We start from the raw sequence: 22,066 nt of genomic DNA on the forward strand, positions 1-22,066 counted from the left end.
ACATGTGCCTTTGACAGCCCAAACCCCCCTTCTCCTGCTCTGGAGTGCCGGTCACCCCTCGCCCCTTCCCACTGCCTGCGAATGGGAGCAGCTCGGGTGCGTTCCAGGCAGGAAGGAAAGCCTGGAGCTGTTTAAAACTCGCAATCTTCAGGGAATTTCAATCGCGTCCAAGCCCGTTCCCAACCAACTGAATAACGGTGCAGGGTTTGAATGCTGGCCCGCCTCCGCCGCCGGCCGCTCCTCCCTCCGCGCCGCCCGCACCGGGCTCCGCCGGCTCCGCCGCCGCCGCGCTGCCATGGGGGTGCCGCGGGGGGCTCTCCCCGCGCTCTAGGGGGGTCTGCCGGGCCCCCCGGCACATCATGCCATTGCTGGACTTCTTCTGGGCTTGCTTCAAAAGAGTCAAGGTAGGGGAGCGCTGTGTCGGTCCCTGACACGCTGCGCTTTGCGAAGCCTCGGCAAGGGGCGCTGGGGACGCGTCCCCGGCGGTGTCGGCGGCTGCTCCGGGCGTGTCGTGCATGTGAGAGGGTTTAATTTTGGCTGGGCCATGTGTGGGTGCGCTGGTGCCTGTGCCCTGAGCTCTCCCCCTGCCCTGTCCTGGGTCACCGTCCCCCGGCAGCGACAGCCCTGGGTGGGCAGGGGGCTGTGTGTGTCTGTCTGTCTCTGTGTGTCTGTCTGTCTGTGTTTTTGTGTGTGTGTGCCCACCCTCAGCCCCCCAAGGTGGCCAGCCCATGCCAGGAGGGTCCTGCCGTGCCTGCCTGTATGGTGTGGTCAGGCTGGGACATCCTTCCCAGCCCAGAGGCTCAGGTCACCCGTGCCGTGGCTGTGGGACCGTGGCCAGCCTGGAGGGTCAGGGCAGCTCTGAGCAGGATGACAAAGGAGCAGCAAGGCCAAGGGCTCCCAGCTTTTCATTTCCTGCAGCAGCAGTTCTCATGGCGTGACATCTGAGGTTTTTCTTTAGGGTTTAATTCTTCATCTGTCACATTAATAACAAACAACTCTCCCTGCCTCCTCCTGATCACTGTTGGTTTATTGTGTCCCAGCCTGAGTAGTGTGGTGGGAGTTGAGCTAGGGAGATTGTGGAGTTATAGTTAGTGTGAATTTTGGGAGTTTCATATGGGAAAAGTGTTAAAATCCCTTTTCAGACAGTGCTGTACACCAGGCTGTGCTGGGTGAGTGGATCTGCTGTGGTGAAATGGATGTGGAATGCATGCTGTCCCCCCGGGCTTTCAGTGTGCAATGCTTAAAATAGTTGAGTCTAAAAATGACATTTGTGAAATTCATTGGTAATATTAGTGGCTGTCTTGTCCCTGCTGTCTCGTCCCCGCTGTCTCTGGAGAGCTTAGCTGTCCTCATTAACCCTGTTTGTCCCTGCGTGCTGCCCGTTGGCATTGCCATCGTACTGGTGGTGGCATGGAGAGTGACACTGGGTCCTGCATGGCCACTGGCACAGCTGCAGCTTGGGATGGCTCCAGCCTGGCCTGCACAGACTCTGGTGCCCACGGGTTTCAGTCCCAAGCATGCAGCAGTCCCCTGCCTTCAGCCTGTGTCTTTGGCCCAATGTAGGGTCTGGTGGCCCAGCTGGCCAGGGCACCACCCTCCTGGTTGCCTTCAGTGGGCTCCTGTAGGGCTGAGCCTTCTGCCTCAGCCTGGACCCCTCTCGTCCCCATGCCAGCGCTGCTCAGCTGCTCACCACCAGCAGGCGAGGAATTCTCACCTTCCTTGCTGAGGAATTTCTTGAACAGGGAGAAATGTGCTGGGCTCTGTCTGTGGGATTAAAGCTTTCCAGGCTAAATGAGAAATCTGAGGATCTGTGGCTGTTGGAAGGTTTCACGGGAAAAGGATGGTGTGGGAACAGCTTGGGCAATGACAAAGGATCCAGAGGAGCTGGGTGACCTCCCCTGTGGACAGGGGCACGCTGTGAGGTCCAGCCCTGGTGATGGCACCCCTGGGGCAGGCAGGGCTGGGGAAGCACAGCAGCAGGGACATGGTTAAGCCTGGCTTCCCTGGGCCAGCTCAGCCCTGCTGCCCCGGCAGGAAGAGGGGTCCCGGCTCCGTGGGAAAGCCGGGCTCGTCCCTTGGCGCGTTCCTGCGGTGATCCCGCGGGGCAGCAGCGCTGGAGGGGCTCAGTCTGCACCCAGACAGGGACTGGAGACCCTCCGGGGCTCTGGGCTCACCTAGGGACCCCTTCTGCTGCTCCTCCACCTCTGCAAAGTGCTGCTGTGTCCCCAGTGCTGCCCTGCTGCTCTGAATCCCATTTCTCATGGCTTCCCTCAGGAGCAGGGCTGGTGGGTGCCATCTGGGCACAGCATCTTTGCCCAGTGCTCAGGGTCCTTGGGAGTGGCAGTGGTGTTTTACAACCTGTGGGGTGATGCCCTTGGGAGAAGCCTTTGCCAGGCCCCAAGCCTCATTGCTTGTTCCAGCTCCGGGCCAGCACTGCTGGTCTCAGGTCACTTCTGGGCAAAGGGGAGGCTGGAGCAGGGACCAAGCCCAGATGTGAGGGGCAGCATTCCACAAATGTGAGAATTAAAATGATTTTTAAAAATTATTTTTGTTTGTTTTCTTTCTTTCTTTTCACAGAAATTCTCCTTGTTAGAAGATAAAAAAGATGCAGGTAAGCTGCAGCAATAATCTTTGGGGCAGGAGTGCCCTTGCTGTTTAACAAGGGCAGGTGAGCAGGGATCATGGGAAGAGGAATGTTCTCTTGCTGGGTTCTTCTGCCAGCAGTGTGATTTCCCCCCAAAACTGTTATTTCAAGAGAATATATTTGCAAAGGGACCTTGGTTCCTTTTCAGGTCCTCTTGTCTTTGTTGTGAGCAGCTTTGTGCTCAGCAGATAATGCCATGGAGAGCTCCAGAGCCTTGGCACTGCAATGCCATGGGCAGGAAGGGCACCCCTGGCTCAGAGACCCCAGCTTTGTGTGCCTGGGGTGTCTCAGCCATGACTGTGGGGCAGGAGGGACTGGCAGTGCAGCTCAGGCTGATCCTGGGGGTTGTGCACAGCTGCTGCTGCCCTGATCAGACCCCTGCCAAGGTGGGGGCACGGGCTGGGGGTGGGGCTGCCCTGCCATGAGGGGTTTGTGGGGGGTGGGGAGGCTGGAGGGGGTCTCTGGGAGCAAGAGGAGGAGGAGGAGGGGGAGGAAGGTGTGTGTGCCAGCAGGACCAGGAAGCAGGGATGGGGATGGGGCTGTGGCAGGGGGGCAGAGGAGCCTTTCCTCATCCCACTGTTGGTGCCTTGGGGGTCTTTGTGCAGTGACACCCCCAGTGTCCAACCTGTCCCATCCTACACAGGGTGTCCCATGGCTCTTGTGGCCCTGGAAGTGGTGGCTCTGCTGCTTTGGGCACAGGGCTCAGGACATTCCCTGTGAATGGCTGCTCTGGTGTCAGAGGTGGGGGCAGTGGGGCTGCCCACACTGCAGGCTGGAGCCCTGGCACCATGGAGAGGGAACATCCCTGCTCCCATCCCATGCAGGGAGCCCATGGCATGTGCCTGGGGATCTCCAGGCAGTTCCCTGCCCAAAGGGTGGTGCACTGAGGGCCTCTTGTTTTCATGCACATAGGGATGAAGTGAGCTCTGAGTCTGGCTGGTGAGAGCCCAGAGCACAGGAGAGCTGGGTAACAAAAGGTGCTTTGTGAGAGAGCCCCAGAGGTATCTTGGGTGGTCTCTGCCCTTGCACGGGAGAGATTAGGAACATAAAAGTCAAGAGTTAAAGAGCCCTGTGGAAGGGAAGGGGCAGGGAAGGCTCCTATGGATCACACTGTGACTGGGATTTTGAGGCAAAAAATGTTTTTAGGTTTTTTCCCCCCCTTGGTTTAAACTGCCTGTAGAATCCAGGTCTCTCCTGATGAAGGCTCAGTGACAATCACATGACCCCAGCTGACACCTGCCTGTCACATGTCCCTGTCCCAGCTCTGGCTGCTGGAGGGATGCTGGGTGGCCATGGGCTCTGGGGGCAGGAGGAGCAGGAGCCTCGTGTCCTGAGCAGGAGCCTCGTGTCCTGAGCAGCTGCAGAGTTTCTCACTGTGGGATTTGTCACCTGTGAGACTTGATGTGATGATGGAGCCATAGCAGCTCCTGGTGTCACTGTGACTGCAGCAGCACAGTGCCTGGGGCAGGCTGGAGTTCTCCTTTTGCCATGAGCCAGCCTGCAGGGGGGTTGTGCTCCTCTGGGAAGGGGCCATGGCAGGTCCTGCTGTCCTCTTCACCCATTGTCCCCAGAAGATGCTCAGACAAAGGGAGCATTCAGGCCATGGGCTTGGGGACACCATTCCCTTCCCTTATGATGATTTTCAGTCACTTTGGATGGGTGGCACGAGGACTTCACTCCCAACACAGTAGCATGAGGCAGGGTGGAGATGGTTCTGCTTTATCCCAGCAGCTCTTGGCAAAGTGTCTCTTCCATCAATTCCCAGAGCTTGCCTCTGACTTTTCCCCTTCAGCACTGCTGCTCTCCCAGCACACCTGGCAGACTCCCTGAGCTGCTTTCCAGGCATGGACAGACCCACTCCCTGCCCCCTGTTTGGAGCTGTGGTTGTGCTGCCACAGCCCCTTCCCTGAACACTGGCTGGATGAGGTCATTAAAACACCTGGGTATGCCATGGCAGCTCCTGCAGTGATGGTGGAAAACAACTTGGATTTCATCTGCCTTCTTGGAGGTGATGTTCCAGCTGTGGAGCACATGGGGACTGCTGTGTCCCTGCTCTCCCTCCTGCTGCCCTGCCCCACATCAAAGCCCTCCCTGGCCCACCCTGAGCCCCCTTGGCTGCATGGGACACAGAGCCCCTGCACAGCCCCAGACTGAACCGCTGGAACAATCCCAGCTGGGTCAGGTTTCCATGGATTTCCTAACCCTCTGTTTCCTCTCCAGCATTCACTTCCCATGTATTGTTCTGGACTGAGCAGAAAGGAAAAGCTTGAAGAAAGGAAAGGCTCACAGCCTGGCCATGCACCTGAAAACTGCATCCTCAGAATAAATTCCTACCAACAGCAGCAGCAGGCCCCTCCAGAAGGGACTGGGAGGTGCTCTGCCCATGTCATGGAGCAGTGGCTCCTCTTGCTGCTCAAGGACAGGGACAGAGCTGGTGGCTCCTGCCAGCACAGCCAGACAGTGGTGTCACAGTGGTGACATTGCAGTATTTCAGGGTGGGCTCCTGTGGCTGGGTGTGCTGAACTAACAGGGAAAAGCAGCACAAGGGACTCGGCTGAACTTTTGCCCCTGCATGAAATAATAAGGTTGTATTTACTCAGCATCTGGATCACCGAAAATAACCTGCTAAATTTAGCTGTTGTTGATGTGTTGTCACAGCTGAGCTGTTCTTCTCTCCTTACACAAAAATCTCCTGCACTGGCTTGGTGGGTTTGTGGCCTGAGCACGAGGCTCCCGTTCCTCACCTGACCTGAGCCCATGGCTGTGGTTCCCTTGGTTTGGGGGCAGAAGCAGAGACTGGGATCTGGTTTTGTCAGTCTGAATGTGTTGGAAGGGAGAGGGGCTGGGGCTGGCCGGCCCTGGGGTCTGTGGGTGTGCAGGGGCTGCTGCTGTTGGCACTGGGGCCATGCTCTGGCTGTGGCATCAGAGGGGACCCATGGAGTGAGTGGGATGCTGGATGTGGCAGCAGGGACCCGTTCTGGAACTCCTTGAGAAACTGCTGCTCTTACATGGTGGAAAAGGGCAGTCATGGGGCTGGGCGTGGGTCAGAGCGCTGGGAAGCAGAAAAGCTGAACCGAATGTGATTATTTGTGTGTTTCGTGGGACATGTGATGAGGGGATTCTGTGCTGCTCCTTCCTCTTCCTCTTCCCTGCCCTCCTGGGTTCAGGCTTGACTGGTGAATCACCAGTTTTCATTCTTGTGTCCCTCTGCCTGTAAAATTTGTGTAGCTCTGACCCCCTGATGACTGCTGCAGTGACAGAGACCCCTCCCCCAGCCCAGCTCCTTCCTTCTGGGCTTTAATTCCAGGGCTGGAAGTTTTCCCATTTCCTGTAGCTAACAAAATACAGATTCCCCCCTCTGGACAGCAGGATCCGCTCACAGGTTGGGGGATTTTCTTTGAAGGCCAGAAAGGAAGAGCCTGGGTTAGAGAGGAGGTTTTTCTGTGTTGGTGAGCTTCAGAGCACGTGGGAAGTGCAGGGAACGCGCTGGGAAAAGGCTCCTTTAGCCACCTCGTGCCCGGAGTGTCGCCAAATTTTTCCCATGGCAGCAAGGAGCGACTGAGACTGAACGGAAAGTAACTGCAGGCAGGAAAGTACATTTCTATCTGCATCCTCGGGTGGTTTGCATGAGACTGAAAGGAGCGAGAGGGAAGTTCTGAGTGCGGTCATTTCCCTGAAATTACCATGAGAAAATACACTGAAAACTGGTGGAAAGGTTTGGCTGGGTAGTGGTTTTTCTTTGGTCAGAACTTGGACATGCAAACTGCCTTAACATGCACAGCAAGGTTATCCTTGTGCCTGAAGCAGCCCCTCATTCCTTCTGGGCAAAGCTGGTGCACAGGGACCAGGCATGGGGCTGTGGGAACCTCCTGGGGCTGTGTGATGCTCACTGGAGTTTGTTTTCAAAGCCCGAGAGGTCAGATGGGGAAAAAGCAGTGTGAGGTGTTGGCAGGCCAGTCTGATCACGTTAATTCCTTCCCTTCTTAATGAAGAACCCCTGAGCCCTGCCCGGCGCGTCCGCAGGGCTTTGAAACTTCCACCCGCCCCCGGGAGCGGAGGCGGCAGCGGAGCGGGGGTGACTCAGTTTTGGGGGGTGCAGGTGGAACACGTGGCTCAGCATGGCCTTCACCTCGGGCCCTGGTGATGCCCGAGCCAGGGGGACGGGGCTGAGCGGGATCCCAGGTCCCGGGGATGCTGCGGGACCCCCGGGGCGAGCGGTTTCCTCGGCCGGAGGCGCGGCCGGGGGGGCTCCGCCGGGGCTGCGGGGAACGGGCGGAAGGGGAGCGGGCGTTCCCCGGAGCGGCCCCGGTCCCGTGCCCGCATCGCTACGGGGGAGGAGCTGCAGCAGGGTCGGAGTGCGATGGGTCGCCGAGACGGGGCCGGGGTCGCGGCTCCGCGCCGGGGCTCCGGGCGCTCCCTGGGGCTGCGGCTCCGCCGCGCCGCGGCCGCGGCTCCGTGCGGGGGAAAACGGCGCGGGCGGGCAGGTGAGTGCGGGGCCGGGGCTGCGGGGCCAGACAGGGGCTGCGATCAGCCCGGTGCGGGAGCTGCGATCAGCCCGGTGCGGGGCCAGCCCGGTGCGGGGGACTGCGATCAGCTCGGTGTGGGCAGCGCTGGCAGCGGGGCCGGCGCGTTCGGTGCGCGGCGGGCGAGGGACGCGGCTGCCGCAGGGTGGGCTCCGTGCGGGTCAGTGCGGTGGGCGCAAAGGGCAGAGCACAGACAGGGGATGCGGCTGACTGAGGGGCGCGGGCTCTGCTTTCCATCCAAACCCGGTTTTGCTGGTGTTCTGGGCCGTGCCCGGCTGTCTGTCGTGTCTGTGTGATGCCGGTCACAAAGCCAGGCGGGAACTGTTCTGAGCCGACTGGTAAAGCAAATCATCCACCCAAGAGTCGGTCAGGTGAAAAGGACTTCCACTTTTCATCAAAGAAAGAGCTTTATTTTGTATTTGATAACGTTTTAATGATGCTTGTATCAGTCATCTTGTCCAGGCTGTGAAAATGCTTAAGGAGTTTTTGTTCATTTGGAACTCGGGTGCTAAAACTGGTTTGATGTGGATTGTAAAGATGCCTGTGATAACAGGGTGTGGGTAATGATCTTGAAAGCCATTTATTTTGGGATCTGTGAAGGAGGAACTGCTGCTGCCTGGTTTCTCCATCGGCTGTGATGCTTAGTGAACAATTCCACCTCACACCTGGAGACTCATTCTTTCTGCTGATAAATGATCTCTTCAGGAATGGCCCAAATCACGCTGGGTGGATGGGGGCTATTCCTCAGGGATGAGAAGATAAGCTTAATTTGTTGTAGGCAAGGGGGAAGTGGAGTTCTCTAAAGATCTCCCACTGCCAGACCCCGTGCCAGTGACATTGCCTGGCTCAGAGCTGGCACATGTGGCAAGTTGCAGCCAGGGGCTGTTTGCCCCATGGATCAGGGGGGACAGGATCTCTTGTAGGGGACAGGAGATTGTTCTGAGATCATCCACATGAGAGCAGGGAGCACAGATCCTCTCTGGGGTCTCCTGGAGGGTCTGTGGTTGCTCCCAGGAGCCAGCCCTGCCAGGAAGATTTTCACAGGATTGCTCAGCATCGTCTCTCTTTTCACACATGCTGGTAACCCTGTGCATGTTTCCAAGGATGGACCAGAATGGAAAACCACATTCTTAGGCTTGCAAAGCACTGCCTTTATCTTTGGGAGCACAGCACACTTGCCTTGCCATGTGTCCCCCGAGCAGCCCTGCAGCCCCCTGTGCCCCTTGGTGGGCCTGTCTGGAGGCAGCAGCAGCAGCAATGCCCCCACCCCTGCTGTGAGGAGAGGAAGCTCTGACTCGGGTGGGTGAGGCAGGAACAGTTGGATAATGGAGCTGGTCGCTCATCACTTGCCAGGGTTTTGCCTTCCAGGAGCTGGGGCTTTCTGCTCTTCTCCAGCAGTGGCCACATAATCCGGATTCCTGGGATAAATTCCTGCTGTTTCTCCCAGATCTGTGGCTGCTGTTTTAATTGCCCGGAGCTCCAAGGCAGACACAGGAGCCTTGTTGCACAAACCCAGCTCCATGAATGATGCTGTTGTGTGTGTCTCTGAGCTTCTCTTTTCCTCCCTCTCGCCCTCCTCCTTTGGAAGCTGGGGAATTCGGCACTGCTGAGATCCTGCCTGCTGTGTTCATGCAGCTGGCAGCACAGCTCCAGCTGCCATTTCGGGTGTGCCAGGCGACCTCTTTCCCCTCATTTCCCTCTCATGAAGGACATTGAAGCCATCCTCCTCCTCTTGGCTGGTTTGCTCCCTTCCTGCTGGTGTGAGGCCAGTGCTGGAACATCCCTGTGGTCCTGGAAGCTCCAGGTGGATGGCAAAGGTGGTTTATGGCCTCTCTGTGCTGCAGATTCACTGTTTTCAGTGGTGTTAGGGTTGCCCTGTGAGCCTGGGACTCCTTGTGGGATTTGCTGGGTACCCTGTGGTTGGAAGGGCTGCAGTGGCAGCACCTGGGTGATGCTTTTAGGGCTGGGGATTGGGAAAATCCAACAGGTGTTCTGCACTAGGGCAGCTGGACAGAGAAAAAAGGGGCCTCCAAAGGTGGGCAAGGGTGCCAGTACAGGCTGGGCCAGCTCTGCCAGGGGGTGGCACCCTTCATGAGAAAATAACACGAGTTTCTCCATTCTCCATCTAGAGCAGTGGAAAAACAGAGCCATGGATAATGCATTAGCAGGGCAGGAGTCCCCTGGCAGCTGGGTGTGACACACGTGCCCCAGACCCCATCGTCTATGGGGCTCTGTTTGTATTTATATGCCTGAAAGAAAACTGTAATCTTCCTCCCCCCATTTATTCGGGTTGTTGGAAAAAGCAGCAGTGAAAAGGCTGTGATGTGCTGGAGCAGGCTGTGTCCGGTGGGTGCCTGGATTCCCCTTCTGCTGGGGGTTCCCGGCTGGAACAAATGTGTTTTTCCCGTGGATTAGGAGCCGTATTTTGTTCCTTTCTGCCGTTTCCTTGCTGTGACCCTTCCGGGGGTTTCACGATCCGGGGGCAGCAGAGGGATCCGTGTCCCGCAGGGTGTGGGGGGGTCTCGCTTTGGGACCCCCGGGCCCCGCCTGGGAGCGGCCGCCCCGCTGCCCCTTCTGCCCCCGCCGCCGCTTTCCAGCTCAGCGTCTCCGCGAGATTTCCTGCTCCTGCCTCTACACCCTCCCTTGTTCCTGCTCCACGCAAGGAACCAGCGGAAAAATGCCCGAAACCTCCGAGCCCGGCGCTTTTCCAGTGGCCATCACCGTGATGGGAGCACCCGGGTGGAAAAACCATCCCTGTCCCGGCGTGCTGACTTTGGGGGTCAACCAGCACCCGAAGTGTTTCCAGAGCCTCTGCTGTCCCTTTTTGTCTCCTCCCCATAAGCCAAGGAGCCGGACTGTGGTGGGGTTGTGACTTGTGGGGGTCAAGGCTCGGCTGGGTCCTGACACCCGCATCCCCCTGACCCCTCCTCTGCCCGCGGGTGCTCACAGCCTAAATGACCTCCCAGTCATCCCCCCCGATCAACAGCTTGTCCCTGCGCTGGGGCTGGCCCCGGGGGGCACTGGCTGCCTCTGTCACCCCCTGCCACCCCCTGGCCGCCCCTCGGGTCCAGCTGCCAGGGGCTCTCACGAACAAAGCTGCGGGAGGGGTTTGCAGCCAACAAGAGGCGCATTGAGCAGCCTGTGCTGGGTCCCTTCCCTCCGCGGGACAGCCAGGGCAGGGGGGGCAGAGGTTGGTGGGAGGAGAGTCAGGAGCTTGGGAAGGAAGGAAGGAGATGTGCCTCTCAGACGATGAAAACAATGGGGAAAAATCCTGTTTTTTAACTTGATTCTCCCGTGTTGGGATCTTGGGCATCTCTCCAAGCAGTGATTTCCAGAGAAAAGGTGGTTTCTGGCATCTCTGCAATGTACCTGGTCTCTCTCCTGCTTTTCTGGTCATCCCACCCACCCCAGGTCACTGCCTGCCTCCATCTCACCCTCTGCTTCCTCTGGCTCTCCCTCCATGCTCGGGCTAGTGCTTCCTGGCCTCCAGCCCTTTCACCTCTCATCGCTCACAAAGATTTCAAGTCCATTTTAAGCACTGTTTTTCCCTCTTGCAAATCACCTGTGGCTGTGCCCCTCTGGTGTGACAGAAGTGTATGGTCCAGAGCCAGGTTGTGAGGTGTGTGTGCCATGAAGAAGGTCCTCCTTACTCTGTGCTGTTGGAATGGCAACTGCAGAGCAGTGCAAGGGGATTTTTGGGGAGAGTAATAACTACAGAGCAGTGCTAGGGGATTTTGGGGGACAGTAGTAACTACAGAGCAGCCCCACTGCTCCTCTCAATGCCTCGTGGTAGCTTGCACCCCAACTGTTCCATTTGCTGGGTCTGACCACAGGGAGAGCTGGGGACAGCCAGGTGTGTCCAGAAATTGTCCTGAGGCTCCCATTTGTGGGGGGAACAGCCTGAGGGATCCCTGTGTGTGTTCAGCCTGCGGGGAGGTGGCAGCTGTTGGTGTCCCCCATCCTGCAGCCCCACGGGCCAGGCCAGGCCCTGCAGTTGCTGCTGCCAGTCTGGGGGTGGAGGGACAGGGATGGATGAGCTGGGGGGGCACGGGGGCCTGGGGCACTGTGGGACATGCATGGGGCTTGGGGTTCCAGTGGGGTCCACGTGTGGCACAGAATCACAGAATGGTTTGGGTGGGAAGGGACCTTAAAGTTCATTTAATTCCCTCTTCCACCATGGAGGGACACTTTCCATTATCCCATTGCTCCAAGCCCTGTCCAGCCTGGCCTTGGACACTTCCAGGGATGGAGCAGCCGCAGCTTCTCTGGGCAACCTGTGCCAGGGCCTCCTCACCCTCACAGGGAAGAATTTCACCCCACCTAACCCTTCTCTTTTTCAGTGAGAAGCCATTCCCCCTTGTTCTGTCCCTCTATCTCTTGTCCCAAGCTCTCCTGGAGCCCCTTAAGCAGTGGAAAGTTCTCTAAGGTCTCCCTGGAGTCTCCTCCAGGTGAACACCCCCAGCTCTCCCAGCCTGGCTCCCTGGCAGAGGGGTCCCAGGAGGTTCCAGGTTCCATCTCCATTTCCCCTTTCCTCGATGCGGCACCGAGGAGCCCCCGCCGCTCCAGCCCGGGGCCGGCGCTGCGGACACGGGGCGGTCCCGGGGCGGGCGGTGCAGGGGATGGGGGCCGGATCCCGGGGATGGGGAGGCGGATCCCGGGGATGGAGAGGCGGCCCCGGGCTGTCCCGTGGCACAGCCCCGCACCTGCCGCTCACACCGACAACAGCCGGAGCGCCGGCTGGCACTGCCGGGCCCGGTCACCGGGTCCCCCCTGCGCCCCCCATCTCCCCCAGAGCCCTCCGTCCTCCCCATCCCTCGACAGGTCCCCCGAGAGCGCGGCCGGACGGGGCACAGCCACCAGGTAAATGGGGAACCTGCGGCTGGGGGTCAGTGCAGAGGAGGAGGAGGGGGAGGAGGAAGAGGAGGAGAGGAGGAGGAGGAGGAGGAGGAGGATTTTGGGGGAAAGCACCCGGCAATCTGCTGTCTCTGGGCTGTGCTCCGATTGTTGCACAAGCGTGGCAGAATCCCTTCCTGAAATCACTTCCAGCTCTGTGTGTAGTGGAGTGAGTCGACAGGCGGTGACGGAGAGATACAGTGGCCTCAAGTTGTGCCGGGGAGGTTTAGTTGGATGTTAGGAACAATTTTTTCTCTGAAAGGACTGTCCAGCTTGGCACAGGCTGCCCAAGGTGGTGGTGGAGTCAGTGTCCATGGAGAGGTTTAACGGCTCTGTAGCTGTGGCACTTGGGGACGTGGGTTAGTGGTGGCTTGGCAGTGCTGGGCTCGGTGGTCACAGTGGGTTTTCTAACCCGAATGAGATTCATTCATTTAATTCACCTGTGGCTCCAGCAGCACCGGGATGCCCCAGGTGGGATGTGTGCTCTGGTACCGGTGTCCGTGCTGGGCCGGACTCAGTGCCTGGAGGAGGTGGCTGTGCTGCAGGCGGGAAAAATGAGGAGCTTGGAGCTGGCATGCAGCTCCTGACAGCCTCGTGCAGTAACTGGATCCCCCTCTGTCTTCTGGGCTGTGTCACAGCCATGTGTGGGGCGAGAATCCGGGTGAGAATCTGCCTTTGGATCGGCCGGTTTGGGTTCGGCACGTTCAATCCGGCTCAGCCGTGCTGACCTGCACACGGCTGGCAGGGCTCAGCAGGGATGGGGATTTGGCCACCTGCCTTTCCCCAGGGCTCCTCCTCACCTCCTCTAGCTGGGATTAGTGCAGGTAGCCTGGTGACTGGGAAAGCACGGGTTTGCCATCTGTCAGGGGACTCCAGATCAGCCCCTCTCCCTGCAGTGGGGGAGGCTGGGCTCTATGTCCTGGCTTTCAGTGCCCTGGGCACGTTTGCAGCAGGTTGGTTCCTTTGGAGGCTGGGCTCTATGTCCTGGCTTTCAGTGCCCTGGGCACGTTTGCAGCAGGTTGGTTCCTTTGGAGGCTGGGTCTGACTTCTGGCTTTCAGTGCCCTGGGCACATTTGTGGCAGGTTGGCTCCTTTGGAGGCTGAGCTCTACGTCCTGGCTTTCAGTGCCATGGGCACATTTGTGGCAGGTTGGCTCCTTTGGAGGCTGGGCTCTGACTCCTGGCTTTCAGTGCCCTGGGCACGTTTGCAGCAGGTTCCCTACCCATTGTAGCTGGTAGGGAAGGGTGGGTTTGCTGTGCCTGTGTCATTTGTCACACTGTGACCCAGCAGTGCTCTGGGGAAGCGTGCTGCCAAGGTGAGAGGCTGCTTCCTCAGGGGCTCTTTGATGTGCCGAGCTCAAACACCGGCTCTTTGTGTGTTTGGATTTGTGGTTTGTGTTCTGAAATGCTCTGTGTGCCGAGGGCAGCAGATCCTCTTATACTTAAAGACCTTTGTACAGTCCCTGGGTGTTGGAGTGCATATCGTGAATTTTTGGCAGAAATCCACGCTCTTTTCCACTTGCATACGTGAACTGTTATCAATGGCTGTGCCTTTTTCTGTTTGCACTCTCACCAAAGCCCAGTTGAGGAGGTGCTGTGCAGCCACCCCTTGCTGCTCAACAGGAGCAGGGGCCACGGATCAGCTCACATCCCATCAGTCACCCTCCATTCTTGCAGGGAAAAAATCAGCTCCCACCCTTATCCTGACAGCTTGTCAGTATTTTCTGTGTGTGGCAAAACATGAAGTTCCAGCACGGAGCAGGTATCCAAGCTCCTTCTGAGGAGCAGCTCACGTTCCTGCCATGTGCTCGCACTTCCTCCAAGAAATATTTTTCTGATAAAAGACTGAGAGCATAAATCCAGCCGTGCTTCCGTTGAGAATTCCTCGTCTGCATCGCCTGCAGTGCCCAAACCCCAGTGTGTGCTCAGGACAGGCTGCCAGCGCTTCAGTTTCGTAAGAGAACAAAATGTGGTTGTGCCCAAGGGCACGTCAGTACTTCCCTTTGGTTTTGTACTAATTTCAAAAAGATTTGAAGGTTCTCAAAGTCAATTGAAGTGAGTGGGAGAACGAAAGGTCGCCCTTTCCCCGAGGGCATGCTGAGGCTGCTGCGTGACTTTGGGCAGGAGGACCAAGCCTGGAAGTTGGCTGGCACTGAAGGGTGCAGGCAGTGCTGAGGGTAAATCACTGCCAGTAGAGAGAAGAATGAAGTCTCCTTCCTTTAAGTGATCACCCCGTGTAAAGCCTGAGACAGTTTGCCTGTTGCAGGGGTTTGGGATTTGCCCTCAGTGTGGCTTTGGAAAGGCTTCTGCATTTGGTGTCTGTGGGAGTTTAATCCCCAAATTCAGGCAGGGTCTGTGGGAAGGGAATGCCTCTGGAGTGGTCACTGTGGCCCTGATGCGTGGGGAACTGGGGGTCCTGTGGTGTGGTGGGACCAGGGGTCAGAGCATCCCTTAACACAGGGATCTCCTTTCCTCCCCCCAGCCCCATAGCAGAGATGTTACTCCATCCCTTCTGCCCATTGGATTTGGTGACAAGGATTACCAGAGCCCAGGGATGAAAGCTGAGCTGTTTTTGTGCATGTAAAAAGCTTTAAAAGTGGCGTGGGGGCTGTAAAAGCTGAGATGTTGTTGCCCTGCCACTCTTCCCATCCCATGCTGGTCGTGCTGCAGCAGCAATGGTACTCCAAGGCAAGAGGAGCCACAGGGAGTTACAGCTCCCAAAACCATGTCACAAGTTTGCTTAGCATGGGAACATCTCCCCAGAACTTGGGATTTCTTATTTCTCAACTTCCCTCTTTGCACATGGTGTTCCACCCCTGCTGGGACATGTGACAGAGGTGTCTGGGGGGTTAGCCCTGGAGGAAAGCTGTGCTGGAAAGTGGCTGGAGGCTCCAGGGCTGGTGGCCAGGGCAGAGGAGCTGCTGTGAACCTTGGAGCAGAGCTCTGGAGGGGACTGGCACATTCCAGCGAGGCCGGGGGTCTCGGTAGGTTAATGATTGAGCTGCTCTGGCCCTTTGGCTCCTGCCATTTGCAGAGGCACCTCGGCAACATGGGAACCTTTCCAGGCTGCTGGGGATTTAAAGAGACAGGGCCTGTCCCTACATTTCCAGTAAGAGGATGCTTTTTTGGTGCTCTTCTGGATTTTTGTTATCTGTTTGCCTTCTGTTCATTGGGTGTGTTACCTGCATGTCCTGCAGGAGGAGCATTGTTGGTGTGGAGCTGTGCTGCCCATTCCAGGCTCATCACCCTCTCCCTGATGATGCAGTGTGACCCTGATCCCACAGGATGTGGCTTTTAGTGGGTCCCTATGTGTCCCCTGCCTCTGGGTGCTGTGACACCCATGGGTGGCCGTGTCCCCAGCCTGCTGCTGTCGCCTGCAGCTGCTGGGTTAATCATTGACAGGTCCCTGTGCCACGTGGGCACTGGCCTGGCTGTTTGCAGAACCCTTATCAGCACGGGGCACTGGTCACCCGTGCCAGTTCCAGGCAGAGCAAACGTTAACGGCAGGGCTGGGACAGCTTCAGACCTTCCCCAGGGCTCAGCCACTTCCTATCCCACTGCACATGGAATCCCAGCAGGGCTGCAGTGTCAAAGCCTGGGGGTCTGCAGGGGAGACAAGGCTGGTGGGGTGGTCAGGATAAACCCTGGAACATCTGGCGTGGTCCTGGGATGAACATCTGGATTTCCATGGGTGCTGCAGCCAAGGCTTGGTCCCATTGCTTAAGTGAGAGCAGGAGCTGGTGGCTTGTACTGAACCTGAGGGGTCCTGTGTGCCCCAGCCTGGGTGAGCTGGGGGATCTCCTGCCCTGCAGGTGCAGGGGGCGAGCACAAGAAAGCTGACATTTAAAGGGAAAAGGAAGAAAAAAGGAAAAGGAGTGGAGAGGATGAGGCTCTGCTGGCAGTGCTGAAGGCTGGGCTGGAGCTGGGCTGGCTCTGAGGCTGCAGGTGGGGTTTGCTCTGTGGGGTTTCAGAGGGTTGGCTGCTGGCCCTGCTGCTCCTGCTGAAACTGGAACTGCCCCTGGGCAGGGGTGTCACAAGGCTGCAGGACAGTGCCCACAGCGGTGACGCAGAGGGCACCTGACCTCCTTTCATCAGTGTCATTGGGCAAGAGCGGGATGTCTGAGCCAGGGCTGGTGCTCCAGCTCTGCTTTTCCAGGCAGAGGGTTGCTCCACGGCCTCCAGACACCTTCCTGGGCAAATCCCAGGCTGGCTTTGCATGGAGAGAGCCACTGGCATGATCCTCCTGGGGACAGACACACTGGGGGCACACATGGGTTGTGGCTGGGTGAATTCTCCTGCTGTGAAGTCCTGGGAGCTGTGGTGCTGCTGGCTTGGGAGCAGCAAGGATGTAGGATGTTCTCGCACAGATAAAAATAATGGACATACACAAAGTGCTAAATCAGGTACAAGGCAGAGATTGCCTCTCTTCTCCAGGCAGGTGATCTCTCTCCTGCTGAGCCCCGCGCCCTGGCTGCTCTCTGGACACACATTTGTTTCCCAGCCAAGTGGCAGCTGACCCCACGCTTCCCTTTCCCATCCCCACGCCTGGCCTCACACCTCCACAGCTCTTCCAGCTCTGCTGAGAAATTCCCAACCCCAGCAGGCATGGAGGCGTTCTGCAGCAGCAGCTGAGCTGGATGAAACCACTCTGGGGCTGAGAGCACCAAGTGCCTGCTCATTAAGGGGATATTCAGGGGGCTGGGGACACAGGGAGGGCTTTGGCTGTGCCCTTGGCCTTGCTTTGGTGTCCTCTGCTGTACAGAGGGAATGGGATCACCCTCTCTGTGGCTGTGACCTGTGAGTGCACGGGAACACTGCCAGATCCTGGCACTGAGCTTATTTATTGTTTTATTTATTGTGCTGTCCCGTGCTGGAGGGCCCAGGAGAGCGAGCTCTCTGCTCTCTGCTCTTGGCTTTGCTCTGTCCTTGACTGACTGCTGGAGGCAGCTGCTTCTCCACCTCCTGCATTTCCTGCATTTCTTCTCTTTCTGCTTTCTTGTGCCTTATGTCAGGAGGCTAGTGTGAAGGCAGCGTTTGTGCTTCCTAAGCCCCCACGTGTGTCCCTGCTGGGCTGCAGCAGCTGCAGGGCTGGCAGGGGGCTGGGGGGGCTGCAGGGGCCCCGGTACCCCATCCCTGCCCTCCACAGCAGGCTCAGGAGCCACGTTTCCATCTGCTGGAGATCCCAGCACAGCCCCTGAGGGACCCTCACACAGCCCACTCAGGGCCCCTGTGGAAAGGGTCTGGCTGGGGAGGGGGGCACAGCTGCAGCCCCTGGTGCAGTGCAGGACCTCCAGCAATGCCAACAGCTGGGTGAGTTCTGCCCAGTGCCTCTGGGAATGGGGCCAGAGCTTTTGTGAAGTCAAGAGTGGGTCCCCAGCTATGAGCACTTTTGGGGATCTCGTGCTTTCCTTGCCAGGCAGAGTTTATGTTTGGATTTTGGGTTTTGTGCCATTTTTCTCAGGATCTGGTGATGCCACAGATAGGCTCTTCTCACACCACCAAGGCAGACTCCAGACACCTTGAGATTCCCTGAGGCACACAGGGAACATTTGCAACATTTGCAGCAGGGACTGAAGGGGTTAATAAAGCTGCTTTGCAATGTGATTAAAAAAAAAAAAAAAGCCATTTCCTTCTTGTCCAGAGACAGTTTATTTTCTGGGCATTCTTTGGGACGCAGGGAGGTGCCTTTTCTTTAAGGCATTTCCTGTAAGCAAATTTATATTTGGCCTGGGGAGGGTGGGGAGAGGAGGTGGGTGCTGGGGAGGGTCTGCAGCCGAGCTGGGTGACCTCAGCTTTGGCTCCTTGTCCCCAGTTGTGGAGGTGGCAGCTGCGGGAGGCTCTGGCTGGGCTGGCTGTCACTGCAGGGCAAGAGCAGGGTCCTGCAGGTCCCTCCTGTCACAGCAGGGTGAGAGCAGGGTCCTGCAGGGTCCCCTGTGCCCTGGCAGTGCTGCTGCCACTGTGCTGAGCCTGAGCTGGCACCGTTGAGGCTGCTTTCATGCCATCCCTTCCATTATCTTTAAGATGATGAAGATAAGAGCTGCTGAACCCCGTTACCCTGTGCTTGGTGTCTTCTCTCCCCCAGGATGGCTTTGATTGGCACTGAAAAGTCCAAGAAGCCAAGGTGGAAATGCAGCAGATCATGAGCATTCCCTGTGCCCCTGGGGTGGGTGGGGCAGATTTAACTCTTTCCCTGAGGATATTTGATCAAATCCTGGGCCAGGGGCTGCAGCCAGACCCCAATGCCCCAGGCTGGGCTCCCCCAGGCTCGAGCTGCCCCCCAATGTTCCCCGTGCCAATTTTCTTCTCCCCCATTTTGTTTTCCTTTTATTACCGTGATTTCCTAACATCGGAAGAGGCGAGTTATGAAACTGGAGTTATCCAAACACGTCTTGTTTGAAGATAGCGTTTCATGCAGCAGATGCAGCTTCCTGCCCTGTAAATGGCTCCCATTGTTTTGCCTTGGCTCCTGGCCCCACAGCGCTGGGGTGTCGCTCTGCTCCAGCAGCCACACGAGTGGTGGTCCCAGGGCTGGGCTGGGAGCACTGGTGCTCTGAAAGCACCTGGGGCTGCCCCAGGTTAAAGGCAGGGAGCTGGCAGGGTGCTGGCTGGGTTGGCTGCAAACATCACCTGCAAGTTGGGGTCCTTGTGTGCTGGGCCAGGCACAGGGGTGGCACTGATGGATGGTGTGTGCGTGGCAGGAGGCAGGGAAGAGGGGGTAAATAAAAGAGGTGGTGCTGGTTGGTGTGGTGAGGACATTTCCCAGCATAAAAGAAGCAGCACACATTTTTAATTTAATTTTTTTATTATTTTTTTTAGTGTTTAAATGCAAAGAGAGGGTTCAGAGGTGACCCTCAGGTGCTGCTGAGGCACTGGGAAGAAATTCTTTCCTGTGAGAGTACTGAGGCCCAGGCAGCACAGGTTGCCCAGAGAAGCTGTGGCTGCCTCATCCCTGGAAGTATCCAAGGCCAGGCTGGATGAGGTTTGGAGTAACCTGGTCTGGTGGAAGGTGTCCCTGCCCATGGCAGGGTTTGGAACTGGATGAGCTGAAAGGTCCCTTCCAAACTAAACCATCCTTTAGTCAATGATTCTGTGATCCCTGTGGTTCTCTGTGACTGAAGCAGTGCTCACAGTCAGATTTGCTGGTGAGCTGCAGTTTTGTGCCCATGTTCCCCCTGGGCACTGCCAGCCTGACCTTGGGTGCGTGTCCTGCAGCTCCAGCCAGCTCTGGCTACCGCAGGATCCCGGGCACAGGGAGGTGCCGCAGGAACAGGCTGGGACCTGGTGAGTTTTGGGTGGATGTCCTTCCCCACCGGCAGAGCTGCTTTGAGAGGAGCTGGGTGTGCCCAAAGCTCTTCCTCTGACTGAGGAAGCCCGGTGGGGATCACGCTGTCCCGGGAGCTCGGGCACGGCTGCTGTGCTCAGTCACACTGTGAGGGTGCCTCTCTTCTCCTGCTCTCACAGCCTTCCCACCTGCTCGAGCAGCAGGGATTGTTTTTTAATTAATTTTTTGTTTCTGTGAACACTGTTAGGGGCTGGGGAGCTGCAGCTGTTGGCTCATTAATGAGGTTCTCTGCAGAACCGTGGCAGGAAGCAGTGCTGGACCCTTGGCTGAGCTCGCAGGTTGACGCTTTTCCTTCCTGCCCTTCTCAGCAAAGCAAAGTCACTTTGTGGCCGCCCCCACCTCAGCCCCTGCTCCCTCCCTGCTTTGGGTGTCAATTTTTGCTCTGAGGGTTGGGCTGGGGTCCCCCAGGCAGAGTCCTGAGTTTTGTGTCTCTGTTTCTTTGGCCACAGCGGTTGGAGAAAGCATTGATAGCAAGGTCAGCAGTCTCAATGATTGGCGTTTGATAAGGTTCACTGATATTTTATCAGTGGTCTCTGAGGACAGAAGGAAACTTTGTGAGTTAGGAACATCTGTCTTGGCAGGGCCACATCCCCCTGAGTGCTCAGTGCTGGCTTGGGATGGAACTCAAATCCTCAGAGATCCCAGTCTCTCCTTGCTGCCAGCACCCACAGAGATCTTGGCTGTTCCTGGGCTGTTCTCTGGCTGTGCTGGCAGAGCCACTCACCTGCCCAGCTGCTTCACCTGGGATTCACCTGCTCTCATGCTGCTCGTTGAGCAGGGACTGAGCTGTGAAGGGCTCCTGGCAGCATGTGAAAGACTGGGTTCCATGGATTATTGAGCATTTGTGTTTCTTGGCCAGGCTCCTCAGCCCATCATGGCACGGAGTGATGCACCAGTGGCTTTGTCAGTGCTTTCCCTGTTGTTCCAGCACTGCTCCCGTTCAGCTCATCCCCAGCTCTGCCGAGCTCCTGGGTGGGGATGGTGTTCTGCAGTGGAAGGGGGAGGAGATGCCATATCCCACCTCTCTCTCTCTGGGAAAGCTCTGGAGACCCAGGAGAGCCAAGACCAGCTCCTGCAGCCCTGCTGGTGCTCTCAGGCTGCAGGGACCCTGTGCCACCCCACAGTGCGTGGGCAGGTGGGAATGAAGCACTGGGTGAGCAGCCGGCGGGAAGAGCGGCGCGTCCTTGTGAGCGGCGGTCACGGCCCGGTGTCACCTGTCACATGCCAGGCAGGGCACTGGAGCGTGGCTGGCCTTGTGTGCGTGGCTGTGGCTCAGTGAGGCGCTGCTGGGTGGGCAGCCACACGTCCAGGCTCTGGGACTGGGATTTTGGGCAAATCAAGGCACCAGCTGTCCTGGATGGGGCTGGGGGCAGGTGCTGCTCATCCCTGAAGATGCTGAGGTGTGCTGGGGATTTGGGTCCCTTCTGAAAACTCGCATTTGAGTCAAAAATTAGTCATAAAATTAGATGGATAAGGTTTTAGAAGGGTTTTGAGCTGATTGATTGACCACAAACATGTCAGCCAGCAGCACTGAGGGAGAGCTTCGCTGAGGCAAAGCCTTCCTCAGAAACACCAGTGGGGCAACTGCTTCACACTGCTGGGACTGGAAAGGAACATTTGCTTGGGGAAAGATGAGCATTTTAGAGTGTTCTGAAGAACACAGCCCTGCCTGCTGGGGATGGTTTCCCTGCCATGCACAGCTGCTATGGTAGGGGTTTGGCTGGGGAGGTTCCTCCCTGTGTGAAAGCAGTGGCTATTCCAGAATGACTGTCTCGAGGCCAAAGTGCTCTTAGTATCACCCCTGGGAAGCTCTGAACAGGCTGGAGCCTTTGCCAGCCTGGCATCAGCCCACCATCTGGAGGGGATCTGTCACCCACAAGCAGCCCCATCCTCACTGTGCCCAGCTGCGAGCACCAGCGAGGCCGTTGTGCAGTCAGGCCCAGACAAAAAACCCCAAGTGGGCCTTGCTGTGACAAATCTTTTCCTTACAGAGGGGCTTTCACATGGAAGGGAAGCTGGAACAAACATGCCCGTTCCTGCCAAAGGCGCTGCTCTGCCAGTAACTGGCCTCTGCTTCCTACTGCAAGTGGTTGATGTGTGGAATTGGCGCTTCCTGCTGCCTGCTGACCCCTGGGCTTCTCCTTCTCCTGACCCCAGGAGCTGTTCCTCTGCTCCTGACCCTGCTGCTGGCAGCCACCACTGTGGCTCCGGTGTGCTTGGCGTCATAACTTCCCGTGAGCTGGAATGGCTGTGCCAGGGTGTGAGCTGCTGTGCCTGGAAGTCCCTCAGAAGGCTGGGAACTGCTTGGTTAATTAACCAGATTGAAGAGGAGTTGTTTGAACCATGTCTGGGAAGTGTTCCACCTGACTTACAGCAAAGATCTTGGATTTGGGGTTGTTTTTAGCCACAGAGCAGCCCAGATCCCTTTGTGCATCCTGGGATCCTTCCTGATCCATGGCTCTCCTCTGTGTCCCACAAGGCTTTGCTTGCCTTGGCTCCTCAGAAATGCTGTTTTTTACATAAAGGACCCCATTTTGGTCTATGCTCAGGTGCAGGGTGGGCTTGGGCAGGGTGGGAAGGGGCACAGGCAGACCTGGCTGTGCTGGATTCTCTGGTGGGAGGCAGATGGATGGGACCATGTAAGCTGACTCTGCCACTCCTATGAA

At 57.5% G+C, this 22,066-nt stretch overlaps 1 protein-coding gene across 2 annotated transcripts in view; it reads left to right on the forward strand.

Moving 5' to 3' along the window:
• Positions 1-286: 286 nt before the first annotated feature.
• The window catches only part of STARD8 (StAR related lipid transfer domain containing 8), a 41,437-nt gene continuing 19,657 nt past the window's right edge, over positions 287-22,066 (forward strand). The window contains exons 1-2 of one of the 2 annotated variants that reach the window (XM_054289451.1): positions 287-404; positions 2,578-2,611. In XM_054289451.1, the coding sequence (XP_054145426.1) occupies positions 360-404; positions 2,578-2,611 (79 nt within the window). In that variant the 5' untranslated portion in view covers positions 287-359. Of the gene's footprint in view, positions 405-2,577; positions 2,612-11,945; positions 12,028-22,066 lie in introns of those variants that run through there. The other variant, XM_054289453.1, reaches the window with a different exon arrangement.

Source organism: Melozone crissalis, unplaced genomic scaffold, assembly GCF_028551555.1.
Source record: "Melozone crissalis strain CALT ecotype California unplaced genomic scaffold, PUWL_Pcris_2 ptg000068l_1, whole genome shotgun sequence".
NCBI lineage: Eukaryota > Metazoa > Chordata > Aves > Passeriformes > Passerellidae > Melozone > Melozone crissalis.